Raw genomic sequence first — 13,808 nt, forward strand, 5'->3', positions numbered from 1 at the left:
CAAGGACTCTGGTTGACGAAAATTATACCAGATTCTTTCTATTCCTTTCACATAAAGGCCACCTTACAGTTGAAAGGCATCCTTAATCCTGGTCTCTTCAACAGAAACTTTTATAGAAGGTAGGTTGTAGAATAGTTCATTTGTCAGATTTAAAAAGTTACTCTTTACTAGTTTGCAAAGGCCATAAATTTAAGTGTAGTATAGTATATAGTATTAAAAGCAATATAAAACAGGCGCGGTGCCTGTAGCTCAAGCAGCTAGGGCACCAGCCACATACACCTGAGCTGGAAAGTTCGAATCCAGCCCTGGCCCACCAAACAATGATGGCTGCAACCAAAAAACAGCCAGGTGTTGTGGCAGGTGCCTGTAGTCACAGCTACTTGGGAGGCGGAAGGCAGGAGAATCTCTTGAGCCCAGGAGTTGGAGGTTGCTGTGAGCTATGATGCCACAGCACTCTACTCAGGGCAACAGCTTGAGGCTCTGTCTCAAAAAAAAAAAAAAAAAGGCAATATAAAAGTGTCAAGAAAGATTAACTTAAAATTATAACTTTTTCACAGTTTTACATTTAGTTCTCCTATAAAAAGTGAACTGATCAGGTGGCGCCTGTAGCTCAGTCAGCAGGGCACCAGCCACGTACACCTAGGGTGGCATTTTCGAACCCAGCCCAGGCCTGCTAAGCAACTATGACAACTGCAACCAAAAAAATAGCTGGATATTGTAGCAGGTGTCTGTAGTCCCAGCTACTTGGGAGGTTGAGGCAAGAGAATCACTTAAGCCCAAGAGTTTGAGGTTACTGTGAGCTGTGATGTTGCAGCACTCTACCCAGGGTGACAGCTTGAGACTTTGTCTCAAAAAAAAAAAAAGAAAGAAAGAAAGACAGAAAGAAAGAAAGAAAAGTGAACCAATCAAAACAAAGCTAGCGATAAATTCCAAAAATTTTTCTTAATCGTTGGTCTAGGGACCATTAACAAAAGCTCACTGACAGAATTTGGATATTTAAGAAAGGTTCTGAGATAACTAACAATAATAGCAGACAAATTTTATAAACGTGTATAGCTAATAGGTTAAATTGTACTCAGAATTATTCATTAGTCATCTACATTAACTCCAGATGAGAAAATAAGTATTATTTCTAATATTCTTTTGTCACTCAAGCTTCTGTTTCCAAGTGCTAAACATAAAGTGCTATTTTAGGTAATGTTGTTGAATCCTCTGGAAGTTCTTTACCTTCAGCATCCAATGCCCTCACCATCAGTTCCAGTGGAGAATCATCTACGTAGAGTTCCCGGCTTCGAGATACAATTTCAATGCTGTCTATCACATCAACCTTAACATCACAGCGTAGTTCATGGTCAGTCACTATGATGGAACCAAAAACTAAGTATTTAATTCAACAGGTCATGAATCTATTAAATGTTTCAAATACTCAAAGCTTATTCAGACCGGATGCTGTGGCTCATGCCTGTAATCCTAGCACTCTGGGAGGCCGAGGCAGATGGACTTTCTGAGCTCACAAGTTCAAGACCAGCCTGAGCCAGAGAGGGACCCCCTTCTCTAAAAACACTCGGGCATTGTGGTGGGTGCCTATAGACCCAGCTACTGGGGAGGCTGAAGCAAGAGAATTGCTTAAGCTCAAGGTTTTGAGATTGCTGTGAGCTGTGATACCATGGCACTCTACCGAGGACAACAAAGTGAAACTGTCACATAAAAAAAAAAAATTAATTAATTAAGTAATTTATTTATTTATTTGTTTGAGACAGAGTCTTACTCTGTTGCCATGGAACAACCTCAAACTCTGGGGCTAAAGCAATTCCCTTGACTTAGCCTCCTAGTAGCTGGACTACAGGTGCCTACCATAACGCCCGGCTAGTTTTTTAATTTTCAGTAGAGACAGGGTCTTGCTCTTGCTCAGGCTAGTCTTGAACTCCTGAGCTTAGGTGATCCACACTCCTTGGCCTCCCAGAGTGCTTGGATTACAGGCTTGAGCCACTGCACCTAGCCAAGAATAGGAATTTTAAAAGTGAAAAAAAAAAAAGTGAGTAGTAAAATTAAATTGTATTCATTTTAAAGGAAAATACTCTATTCTTATGTTTTGCTTTTGAAGTGGTCAAATTTTTTCTTTCATGAAATAATGGTTAGTAAATTTTATTTTATTTATTTTTTTTGTAGAGACAGAGTCTCACTTTATCGCCCTCAGTAGAGTGCCGTAGCATCACAGCTCACAGCCACCTCCAACTCCTGTACTTAAGCAATTCTCCTGCCTCAGCCTCCTAAGTAGCTGGGATCACAGGCAGCCGCCACAACGCTCGGCTATTTTTTGTTGCAGTTTGGCTGGGGCCAGGTTTGAACCTGCCAACTCAGTGTATGGGGCCCGCGCCCTACCCACTGAGCCACAGGCACCACCTGCTAGTAGTTTTAAAAAAATAGGAAAGAGGGCGGTGCCTGTGGCTCAGTAGGTGGGGCACCGGCCCCATAAACAGAGGGTGGCGGGTTCAGGCCCGGCCCCGGCCAAACTGCAACCAAAAAAAAAAATAGCCGGGCGTTGTGGCGGGCGCCTGTAGTCCCAGCTACTCGGGAGGCTGAGGCAAGAGAATCGCTTAAGCCCAGGAGTTGGAGGTTGCTGTGAGCTGTGTGAGGTCACGGCACTCTACTGAGGGCCATAAAGTGAGACTCTGACTCTACAAAAAAAAAAAAACAGGAAAGTAAAATGGTGGCAACCCTATGTCAGTCTTATCAATAAACGTTCTCTCTCTCTCTCTTATTTTCAATTTTTTTTTTTTCTGGATTGTGAGACCAAAATGCCTAGGAACAATTGTATTAGATCCAACTACACTTCCAGTCAATATACCCATAATGAAATTTAGAAACACTAATTGAAACAATATAGAATAAGAAGAGAAAGCTGGGCACAGCGGCTCACGCCTGTAATCCTAGCACCTTGGGAGGCCAATGCAGGTGGATTGCTTGAGCTCATGAATTTGAGACCAGCCTTAGCAAATGCAAGACCCTGTCTTTACTAATAGAAAAAAAAAAAAGAAGAGAAGAAAATAAAAATTGTTTTATACTATTATTGTTATTTCTTATTATTTTTGTATTACTATCATTTAAAAACATGTTCTCCAACCCTATTTGCCATGTATTCTAGAACTGTCTACATAGTTGCCCCATTCTCCTATTGTAACTATACACTTTTAGTTTTAGTTTCATTCATAAAAAACTAAAAGCAATGTAACTACCACTTCTCAACCACCTAAAATTGCCAGTGGCCATCCTGTTCCTAGCTATGGATTTGCTTTTATTAAAATTTTAAAATCAAAGGCGATAATAAAGGTAAATGTTCCTTAACAAAAAGGGAGGACAGGGCGGAAGCACATGTCTCTAATCCCAGCACTTTGGGAGGCTGGAGTGGGAGGATAGCTTGAGGCCAGGAATTCAAGACCAATCTACTTAACATAGTGAGACCACATATCTACAAAAAAATTTTTTTAATTAGCTTGGCAGTGCACACCCTGTTGTCCCAGGTACTCAGGAGGCTGAGGCAGGACGATCACCTGAGCCCAGGAGTTGGAGGTGAGCAATGATTATATCACTCACTGTGCTCCAGCTTGGGTGATGGTGCAAGACTCGTCAAAAAAAAAAAAAATGCTCTGGTACATCAAAATATACTTATTTCAGGCTGGGCATGGTGGCTTATGCCTGTAATCCTAGCACTTTGGGAGGCCTAGGTGGGTGTATTGCTTGAGTTCATGAGTTTGAGACCAGATGAACAAAGCAAGATGTGTCTCTAAAAATAGCCAGGTGTTCTGGTGGGCGCCTATAGTCTCAGCTACAGGGGAGACTGAGGCAAGAGAATTGCCTGAGCCCAAGAGTTTGAGGTTGCTGTGAGCTGTGACACCACAACACTCTGGGTAGAGTGCTGTAGCATCACAGCTCACAGCAACCTCAAACCCTTGGGCTTAAGTGATTCTCTTGCCTCAGCCTCCCAAGTAGCTAGGACTACAGGAACCAATCACAACGTCCAGCTATTTTTTTTTTTCTTTTTTTGTGGCAGTTGTCATCGTTGTTTAGCTGACCTGGGCCAGATTCGAACCTGCCAGCCCTGGTGTATGGGGCCCGTGCCCTATCCACTGAGCTATAGGCACCGAGCCTTAAATATAATTCTTTAATAAGAAGAACCAGAACTCCCTGAAGAAATGGCTGGGCAAGATGAGCCTGGCTCATCTTATAGAGCTAAAAACTAAGTACATACAAAAAAATAAACAACAAAAATTAAAAAGATAGCCTCGGTGCCCCTAGCTCAGTGTGTAGGACACCAGCCACATACACCAAGGCTGGCAGGTTCGAGCCTGGCCCAGGCCTGCTAAATAACCATGCAACCAAAAGATGGCCAGGCATCATGGTGGGTGCCTGTGGTCCCAGCTAGTTGGGAGGCTGAGGCAAAAGAATTGCTTAAGCCCAAGAGTTTGAGGTTGCTGTGAGCTGTGAATGGCACAGCACTCTCCTAAGGGTGACATAGTGAGACTCTGTCTGAAAAAAAAAAACAAAGAAAAACCCACCTGCACTTGAATGTTTATTGCAGCAAAATTCACAATTGCAAAAATGTGGAACTAACCCAAGTGCTCATTAATTCATCAGGGAATTAACAAAATACCATGGAGTACTACTAGACTATAAAAAAGGATGAATTAACATTTTTTGCAGCAATTTGGATTGGAACTAGAGACCATTATCCTAAGTATCTCAAGTATGAAAAAACAAATGCTACATGGAACTAACTTGGAACTAATTGGGGGCACACATGGGCACATAAAGAAGTAAAAATCTTAGGTAATCAGGAAGTGGGATAAGGTGGAGGGGAGGGGTAAAAAACCTACTTAACGGGTACAATAAACACTATTCAGATGATGGGCACACTTATAGCCCTGACTAAAGCATTAAAAACATTTGTACTCCTTTAGTATTTTGAAATAAAAAAATAAAGAAATCTAACACTCTTACCATATGGAACTTGTCTATCTCAAGTCCCTCATCTCTGTCATAGCCACTCATTTTTTTTTTTTTTCAAGAAGGCGTCTCATTATGTCACCCTCGGGAGAGTGCCATGCCATCACAGCTCACAGCAACCTCAAACTCTTGGGCTTAAGCGATTGCCTCAGCCTCCCAAGTAGCTGGGACTACAGGTGGCTGCCAAAATGTCCGGCAATTTTTTTTTTTTTTTTTGTAGAGACAGAGTCTCACTTTATGGCCCTAGGTAGAGTGCCGTGGCCTCACACAGCTCACAGCAACCTCCAACTCCTGGGCTTAAGCGATTCTCTTGCCTCAGCCTCCAGAGTAGCTGGGACTACAGGCCCCGCCACAACGCCCGGCTATTTTTTGGTTTGCAGTTCAGCCAGGGCCGGGTTTAAAGCCGCCACCCTCGGTATATGGGGCCGGCGCCTTACCGACTGAGCCACAGGCGCCGCCCCTGGCAATTTTTTTGTTGTAGTTGTCATTGTTGTTTAGCAGGCCTGGACTGGGTTTGAACCCGCCAGCCCTGTGCATGTTGCTGGTGCTAACAACTGTGATATAGGTGCCGAGCCGCCACTCATTTTCTTTACTACACTATAACCACAACATCTAAACAAAATGCTAAGCATTTAAATGTTAAAGTAAATCTTTTTACTCTTATAGATGCATTATAATTAGTAGGCAACCCAGTAAGTATAGTAGAACCTCCATAGGTGACCACTTCCCTGCATTGACCACCTCCTTAAGTTCACCTAATTTTTATAGGCCAAACTTAGTTCCTTATGTTGACCACCTCTATGTTGACCAGTTTGTTACAGTCCCTTGGGTGGCCAACCTGCAGAGGTTCTACTGGATTTGTCAAACAAATGAAAGAACAATTTCTCTTAGGCATTGGCTTCCTTTTCAAAATGCCCTACCCCACCCCTTTCAGACTACCCTTTCCCATTTAGATGTGAATGCATCTACTGGGATACCACGACCGGCATTTATTATTAAGAATCTCACCTTTGTGCACAATTACATTACTAGTAAAGTTGAGAAAGTTGTTTTAACTTTGGAGTAGTTACCACAAGTCAGATGAAATTAAACTGAGGGCTTTATTTGACATTTTTCCTAGTACTTGTGTGAATAAATCTTTTGATAACAGAATAAATTCACACAGTTAAAAATAACTTCAGGAGACCTGATATGGTGGCTCACACCTACAATCCTAGCACTTTGGGAAACTGAAGCAGGAGGATTGTATGAGGCCAGGATTTTGAGATCAGCCTGTGCAAAAGCGAGACTCCATTCCTACAAAAAATAGAAAAATTAGCCAAACATGTGCCTGTAGTCCCACCTACTCTGGAGGCTGAAGCAGGAAGATCACTTGAGCCCACAAGTTTGAGGTTGCAGTGAGCTATGATGACGCCTCTGCACTCTAGCCTGGGTGAACAGCAAGACCCTGTCACCCCCTCAAAAATAATAATGAGAAGAGGCTGAGGCCAGGCGTGGTTTTATTATCCTCCTCACAAGACATGAGGATACCTTGAGCTCAGGCATTCGAGACCAGCCTGAACAAGAACAAGCTGCTGTCTCTAGTTTAAAAAAAATAGAAAAATTGGTAGCGCCTGTGGCTCAAAGGAGTAGGGCGCCAGCCCCATATACTGGAGGTGGTGGGTTCAAACCCGGTCCCTGCCAAAAACAGCAAAAAAAAAAAAAAAAAAAAAAGACAAGAAAAGAAAAGAAAAATTATGGCTCTCTCTCTCCCCCCTCCTCTCTCCTCCTCCTCTGTGTTACTCCGGGTCTCTCCTTTCTCCCCCTCTCCCTTTCCTCTCTCTCTCTTTTCTCCCCCCTCTCTGTCTCCTTCTTGGTGCTGCTCTGCAACATCCCTCCCTCACCAATAAAAACCTTTCATACAAAAAGAAAAAAAAAAAAGAAAAGAAAAATTGTGGCTCAAGTGGCTAAGGCACCAGCCACATACACCTGAGCTGGCGGGTTCGAATCCAGCCCTGGCCGGCCAAACAACAATGATGGCTGCAACCAAAAAATAGCTGGGCGTTGTGGCAGATGCCTGTAGTCCAAGCTACTTGGAAGGTAGAGGCAGGAGAATGGCTTGAGGTTGCTGTGAGCTATGAAGCCACAGCACTCTACCCAAGGCGACAGCTTGAGGCTCTGTCTGAAAAAAAAAAAAGAAATATATATATATGAAATACAATAAAATAAATAGAAAAATTATCTGTGCATTGTGGTAGGCATTTGTAGTCCGAGATACTTGGGAAGCTGAGGCAGGAGGATTGCTTGAACGCAGGAGTTTGGCGGCGCTGTAGCTCAACAGCTACGAAGCCGGCCACATACACCCAGGCTGGCAGGTTTGAACCTGGCCCTGGCCCCTAAAACAACGACAACTGCAACAACAACAACAACAACAACAAAATAGCCGGGCATTGTGATGGGTGCCTGTAGTCCCAGCTACTTGGGAGGCTGAGGCAAAAGAATTGCTTAAGCTCAAGAGTTTGATGTTTCTGTGAGCTGTGACACCACAGCACTCTACTGAGGGTAACAGCTTGAGGCTCTGTCTCAAAAAAGAAAAAGAACTCAAGAGTTTGAGGTTGCTGTGAGCTAGGTTGATGCTGAAGCACTGTAGCCTGGGGAACAGAGTGAAACTCTGTCTCAAATAATAATTATTATTATTAATTACAAGATAAAATAAAAACAAAACAAAAATAAAAATGATTACAGTATAAAAATAGCATGTGTGACTAAATCAATGCTTCTTTTCTGATTTCTATCCTCCTCTGTCCTTTGTAGCTGCCCTTCAAGATACAGTCTTCAATGATTTTTGTTTCTGAGAATTTCATATTGTATTTCATTAATTCTTAGACATTCAGTTTTTGATATTTTAAACATTTCTGAAATTGAGATTTATCTTATAATTAATGACATCTCCTAGCTAAGCACCAGTCAGGAGATAGTTGTCATTGACTGCACATATGAAAACATTAAAAAGACCACAGGCAGTGCCTGTGGCTCAGCGAGTAGGGTGCCGGCCCCATGTACCAAGGGTGGCCGGTTCGAACCCAGCCCCAGTCAAACTGCAATAGAAAAATAGCTAGGCGCTGTGGCGGGTGCCTGTAGTCCCAGCTACTTGGGAGGCTGAGGCAAGAGAATTGCCTAAGCCCAAGAGCTGGAGGTTGCTGTGTGCTGTGATGCCACAGCACTCGACCCAGGATGATAAACTGAAACTCTGTCTTAAAAAAATAAAATAAAATAAAAAGGCCACCAATAAAATTTGTACAACAGGGTGAGTGCAGTGGTTCATGCCTATAATCCTACCACGCTGGGAGGCTAAGGCAGAAGGATCTCTTGAGCTCGGGAGTTTGAGATTAGCCTGACCAAGATCAAGACTCATCCTCTACTAAAAACAGAAAAACTAGGGTGGCGCCTGTGGCTCAAAGGAGTAGGGCGCGGGCCCCATATGCCAGAGGTGGCGGGTTCAAGCCCAGCGCTGGTCAAAAACTGCAAAAAATAAATAAATAAAAATAAAAATAGAAAAACTAGCTGGGCTTGTTGGTGGGCGCCTGTAGTCTCAGCTACTAGGGAGGCTGAGGCAGGAGGATCGCTTGAGCCCAAGAGTTTGAGGTTGCTGTGAGTTATGATGCCAGAGCACTCTATGGGGGGCGGGGGGGCGGGGCACGACAAAATGAGACTGTTTCAAAAAAAAAAAGTACCTTTCTTTGCAAAATATTCATTACAAAATTTTATGAAGAGGTAGCCAACATGAAAAGAATATTTTGTAATGCCTTATTTTGTAATGTAAAGGTAAAGGTACATTTAGCTACAATTTCTCATTTTCCCTATGTATGGTGATTTTAGGGGTGACTTTTGGGACGTCACCAAATGTTGTAACCTTCTATTTAAGAAAATATGACAGTTGGCTTGGCACCTGTTGCACAGTGGTTACAGCGCCAGTCACATACACCGAGGCTGGAGGGTTCGAGCCCAGCCTGAGCCTGCTAAACAATAATGACAACTGCAACAGAAAATAGCTGGGCGTTGTGGGGGAGGGTGTGCCTGTAGTCTCAGCTACTAGGAGGCTGAGGCAAGAGAATCGCTTAAGCCCAAGAGTTTGAGGTTGTTGTGAGCTGTGACACCATGGCACTCTACCAAGGGTGACATAGTGAGACTCTGTCGCAAAAGAAAAAGAAAGAGAAAATATGACAGGGCTTAAGCCTATAATCCTAGCACTCTGGAGAGGCCAAGGTAGATGGATGAGTCTCCCTAGTAGCTGAGACTACAGGATCTTTTTTTTTTTTTTTGTAGAGACAGAGTTTCACTTTATTGCCCTCAGTAGAGTGCCGTGGCATCACACAGCTCACAGCAACCTCCAACTCCTGGGCTTAAGCGATTCTCCTGCCTCAGCTTCCCGAGCAGCTGGGACTACAGGCGCCCACCACAGCGCCCAGCTATTTTTTTGTTGCAGTTTGGCCGGGGCTGGGTTTGAACCCGCCACCCTCGGTATATGAGGCTGGCGCCCTGCTCACTGAGCCAGAGGCGCCGCCCCGACTACAGGATCTTGAGCCAGAGCAAGATCCTGTCTCTAAAAATAGCCAGGTGTTGTGGCGGGCACCTATAATCCCAGCTACTCAGGAGGCTGAGGCAAGAGGATTGCTGGAGCTCAGGAGTTTGAGGTTGCTTTGAGCTATGACGCCACAGCACTCTACTGAGGGTTACACAGTGAGACTCTGTCAAAAAGAAAGAAAGAAGGAAGGAAGGAAGGAAGGAAGGAAAATATGACAGATAAATAAATTATCAAAATATTTTTAAGCAGAATGTGCAAGTATTTATTTTAATTACTCCTAGTTTAAGGTCTTTATTTATTTATTTTGAGACAAGAGCCTCAAGCTGTCACCTTGGGTAGAGTGCCATGGCATCACAGCTCACAGCAACCTCCAACTCGGACTTAAGTGATTCTCTTGCCTCAGCCTCCCAAGTAGCTGGGACTATAGGTGCCCAGCATAATACCCAGCCATTTTTTGGTTGTAGTTGTCAGTATTGTTTGGCAGGCCAGGGCTGGATTCGAACCCACCAGCTCTGGTGTATATGGCTGGTGCCTTAGCCACTTGAGCTACAGGCGCCGAGCTAAGGAATTTATTTTTGGAGAACAGCAAGGCACTTTTTTTTTCTTGAGACAGAATCTCACTGTGTCGCTCTCAGTAGAGTGCTGTGGCATCATAGCTCACAGCAACCTCAAACTCTTGGGCTTAAGTGATTCTCTTGCCTCAGCCTCCCGAGTAGCTGAGACTACAGGTGCCTGCCACAGTGCCTGGCTATTTTTAGAGAGAGGGGTCTCACTCTGGCTCCTGCTGGTCTTGAACCTGTGAGCTCAGTCAATGCACCCACCTTGGCCTCCCAGAGTGCTAGGATTACAGGTGTGAGCCACTGCGCTCAGCCAGCAAGGCACTTCTTTATCCATGCTTCCCATTCCTTAAAGGCTTCAACAAGTTTTGATAAATTCCCACCATCTTCACAACCATGTTTTAGAGTTACTGCAGGTTTGTCAACAGATTCATCATCAATCCATCTTACTAGAGCTTTATGTATTTCTACAATGCTGAAGCCAATAGCATACTGCAACTTTCGTAAGCAGATAGGGCAAAGGTTTAGAGGGCACCGGTCAGCTTCTTCTGAGTGGTTGGAACCTTGCATTAGGCAGGAAGCCACTGGCAGTGTCACAGTCCAAATATGTGTTCAGTCTCATGGTCAAGGTCTTACAAGATTGAAGCAGAAAAACACTAGTTACTTCAGGAATATAATAGCTATAAAAAATGGAATAATCACTTGAAGATGTTTTCTGCAGCTTCTTCATTTTGCCTTCATGGAGCAAACTTTAAAAATCACCACCATACCTGGCAAAACTGAATATCCCCACACCATCTGTCAAAAAGGCCTGTCCAAAGTCAAAATTCCAGGAGTCTTGGGCGGCACCTGTGGCTCAGTGGGTAGGGAGCTGGCCCCATATACTGAGGGTGGCAGGTTCAAACCTAGCCCTGCCCAAACTGCAACAAAAAATAGCCAGGCATTGTGGCGGGAGCCTATAGTCCCAGCTACTTGCAGCTACTTGGGAGGCTGCCCAGGAGTTGGAGGTTGCTGTGAGCTGTGACGCCAGGACACTACTGAGGGCAATAAAGTGAGATTCTGTCTCAAAAAAAAAAAAAAAAAAAAGTTCCAGGAGTCTCTTGGGTAAAGATCAATCATTGTTATCCCCATAACACAGAATGCATCTTCAGGTTTCTTCGTTTCTATGAACTTCAGAATGTGCCCTGCATGAATTTGTAGGTTTTGTGTGTTATCACTGACTCTAAAAAACACCTCATTGGGGTGGGCACCCATAGCTCAGTGGTTAGGGCACTGGCCACATGGTCCAGGGCTAGTGGGCTCGATCCCAGCCTAGGACTGCTAAACAAACAAACAAACAAACAAACAAACAAAAACAGCTAGATGTTGTGGCAGGCGCCTGTAGTCATACCTACTAGGAAGGCTGAGGCAAGAGAATCGCTTGAGCCCAAGAGTTTGAGGTTGCTGTGAGCTGTGACACCACAGCACTCTACCCAGGGTGACATAGTAAGACTCTGTCTCAAAACAATAACAAATAAATAAAATAAAATAAAATAAACACTGTTTCCCAGCATCGAATTTTTCTTTTTTTTTTTTGAGACAGAGTCTCACTATGTTGCCCTCGGTAGAGTGCTGTGGTGTCACAGCTTACAGCAACCTCAAACTCTTGGGCTCAAGCGATTCTCTTGCCTCAACCTCCCAAGTTGGGACTACAGGTGCCCACCACTGGCTATTTTTTGGTTGCAGTTATCATTGCTGTTTATTTGGCCTGGGCTGGATTCAAACCCATCAGCCTCAGTGCACATGGCCAGGGCCATAACCACTGTGCTTTAGGCGCCAAGCCCCAGCATCTAATTTTTCATACTATGACACAAGTGCTGGGTTTGTTGAGATGAGAGCTGTTTTTAGTCTCTGTTCAGAGTGTTGTATTGTTTGCATAAGGACAGATCTCTTCTGTTAACATTAGGTAGAGCTTTCATCCTTCCATTCAAATGGGTTCGAAAGATGTTCCACTATGAGCCTTACAATGTTGGGCATGTCCAGACCTGGCTAGAAAAGTGTTATGGAGGGTGTCTTCACCCCCACCAGGCTTTGCCACCATTGAGCAGGACCCCCAACCCCTGCTGCCACCCCTCATCAAAATATTTAAAAGCAGCAGAGTATAGTGGCTCATGCCTATGATCTTAGCAATTTTGGAGGCTGAAGCAGAAGGATCATGAAGCCAGGAGGAGTTAGAGATCAGCTTGGACAACACAAAGAGACCCCATCTCTACAAAAAATAAAAAAATTAGGCTTGCTGCCTATAGCTCAAGTGGGTAGGGCACCAGCCACATACACCAGAGCTGGCAGGTTTGAATCCAGCCTGGCCCGCCAAACAAGGGGAACTATAACCAAAAAGTAGCTGGGTGGGCACCTGTAGTCCCAGCTACTTTGGAGGCTGAGGCAAGAGGATTGCTTAAGCCCAAGAGTTTGAGGTTGCTGTGAGCTGTGATGCCACGGCACTCTACCCAGGGCGACAGCTTGAGACTCTGTCTCAAAAAAAAAAAAAAAATTAGTCATGCACAGTGGTGTATTTCTGCAGGCCCAGCTACTCAGTAGGCTGAGGTGGAGGATCACTTGAGCACAGGAGTTCAAGTAAACTATGATCATGCCACTGCACTCTAGCCTACACAAAAGAGCAAGACTCTTGCCTCCCCACACCCAATATATATATTTAAAAGCCATATAGATATTAATATTTCTGGCTCATAGGCAATATGGCAAGGAAGTGACAAAAACTCAGGAATATAAAGCCTCCTGCTCTGCTTTGAATATAAAAAGCATTTTCTTGAGCTGTTTTAAACTAAAACAGATAAGTGTTAACACTTCTCAAACTTTAGTATAATTATACATGGTGTCCATAAAGTTTGCATGCAATTTGCTATGTTAAACTATTTTGAATTGCACACAAATTTTATGTCCACACTGTATTAAAATCTGGAGAGCTTGTTAAAATGCAGGGCCCTGGGCCCATTCCAGAGATCCTAATGTAGAAGGTGAAGGACAGAGTCAAAGAAGTTACCTTTCTTACAAGCTCCCATGTGATGCAGCTAATACATGTTCACGGCCCTCACTCTGAGTAGTAGTCTTTGTACTGATGCTTGTTTCATTCAGACCAATCTCAGACCTTAACACTTGAGTTAGTTCCAAATGAATAATTCCTTCCTTCCTTCCTTCATTGATTCAAACAACTAGTGTTTCCATGGTATCAAATACCACACCAGCTTCTGGATATACCAAAAAAAAAAAAAAGTCACGGAATGAGATGAAGCAATTAGGGTTTATATTGAAGGAGTCCTTTCCACCTTAACATTTGGAGCCAACACTTCAAATGTGTTAATAATCTATCAGTTTATTCTACCACAGACAAAATGATATATAATGTCTTTGCTCTACAACATACCTACCTATTTCTCGAGCAAGAATAATACTGCTGAGGCGTATTGGTTGGGTAGATTCAGCAATGAGTACAGCTCTTTGGGAACACAAGGTACCATTTTCATATAAAGGCTCAACAGTAACTGCATCATGATGAGTGGAATGCCTGCCAGAACAAAACACTTCAGAGTATTAAATACATGGGTTAAAGAACTTTTGGTAGGACACAGATTCCTATATTTCTTCCATGTTACATATTCACAGATATACTTAAAAGACACTCTTAA

At 43.6% G+C, this 13,808-nt stretch overlaps 1 protein-coding gene and 1 pseudogene across 2 annotated transcripts in view; both read right to left on the minus strand.

Annotated features, from left to right (window-relative positions):
* NUP210L (nucleoporin 210 like) overlaps positions 1–13,682 on the minus strand; it is a 144,213-nt gene extending 130,531 nt beyond the window's left edge. For both annotated transcript variants that reach the window (XM_053592512.1, XM_053592511.1), the window contains exons 1-2: positions 13,551–13,682; positions 1,228–1,359 (exon numbers count right to left, since the gene is read on the minus strand). In XM_053592512.1, coding sequence (XP_053448487.1) covers positions 1,228–1,252 — 25 coding nt within the window. In that variant the 5' untranslated portion in view covers positions 1,253–1,359; positions 13,551–13,682. The remainder of the gene's footprint in view (positions 1–1,227; positions 1,360–13,550) is intronic.
* LOC128585500 (archaemetzincin-2-like) lies at positions 10,343–11,379 on the minus strand (annotated as a pseudogene).
* Positions 13,683–13,808: the final 126 nt, after the last annotated feature.

This window comes from Nycticebus coucang, chromosome 5, assembly GCF_027406575.1.
Source record: "Nycticebus coucang isolate mNycCou1 chromosome 5, mNycCou1.pri, whole genome shotgun sequence".
Classification (NCBI taxonomy): domain Eukaryota; kingdom Metazoa; phylum Chordata; class Mammalia; order Primates; family Lorisidae; genus Nycticebus; species Nycticebus coucang.